The sequence below is a fragment of the Octopus bimaculoides genome, chromosome 7, assembly GCF_001194135.2.
Source record: "Octopus bimaculoides isolate UCB-OBI-ISO-001 chromosome 7, ASM119413v2, whole genome shotgun sequence".
Taxonomy (NCBI): Eukaryota; Metazoa; Mollusca; class Cephalopoda; order Octopoda; family Octopodidae; genus Octopus; species Octopus bimaculoides.
In genome coordinates, this window is record NC_068987.1 from 56801703 (window position 1) to 56802258 (window position 556).

At 34.9% G+C, this 556-nt stretch overlaps 1 protein-coding gene across 1 annotated transcript in view; it reads left to right on the forward strand.

Moving 5' to 3' along the window:
- Nucleotides 1-556, forward strand: part of LOC106873892 (adenosine deaminase 2) — a 43679-nt gene that overhangs the window by 18998 nt on the left and 24125 nt on the right. The window contains exon 4 of the mRNA XM_014921417.2: nucleotides 231-441. Within this exon, the coding sequence (XP_014776903.1) occupies nucleotides 231-441 (211 nt within the window). The remainder of the gene's footprint in view (nucleotides 1-230; nucleotides 442-556) is intronic.

Sequence of the window (556 nt, forward strand, 5' to 3'; positions counted from 1 at the left end):
TGTAAGAGTGTGAGCGCATGCTTGTGTTGTAAGAGTGTGAGCGCATGCTTGTGTTGTAAGAGTGTGAGCGCATGCTTGTGTTGTAAGAGTGTGAGCGCATGCTTGTGTTGTAAGTTTGTGTGAAGAATTAGTTATGTATTTCTTTTCACAAATAATAAAACCAATCTTTATGTTCGATTATTTCTAACAAACTTGAAGACTTTTTATTTTTGCTTTTGTTCTCTCCGAAGGTTGGTCAACGCAATTACATTTAACAGCAGTAAACTTAGCTCAGTCGAATCAGATCAAAATGATATATGGAATACCTTTGAACAATATTTTATGCTTACGCGTAATCTGATTCGTTATAAACCTGTATTCTCAAAGTACATTCATCAGGGTTTAATTGAACTATTTAAAGACAATATCCAACACTTTGAAATACGCATGTCTTTGTCATCGGTAAGTACATGATTCTATTTCCTTTTGTTTTCTATAAACCAGTGAATTTTATATTTCTTTTCTTCGGCTGTCTGAACAGAAGTGATGAGTTTTAGCCCTTATTTAACCCCCCCCC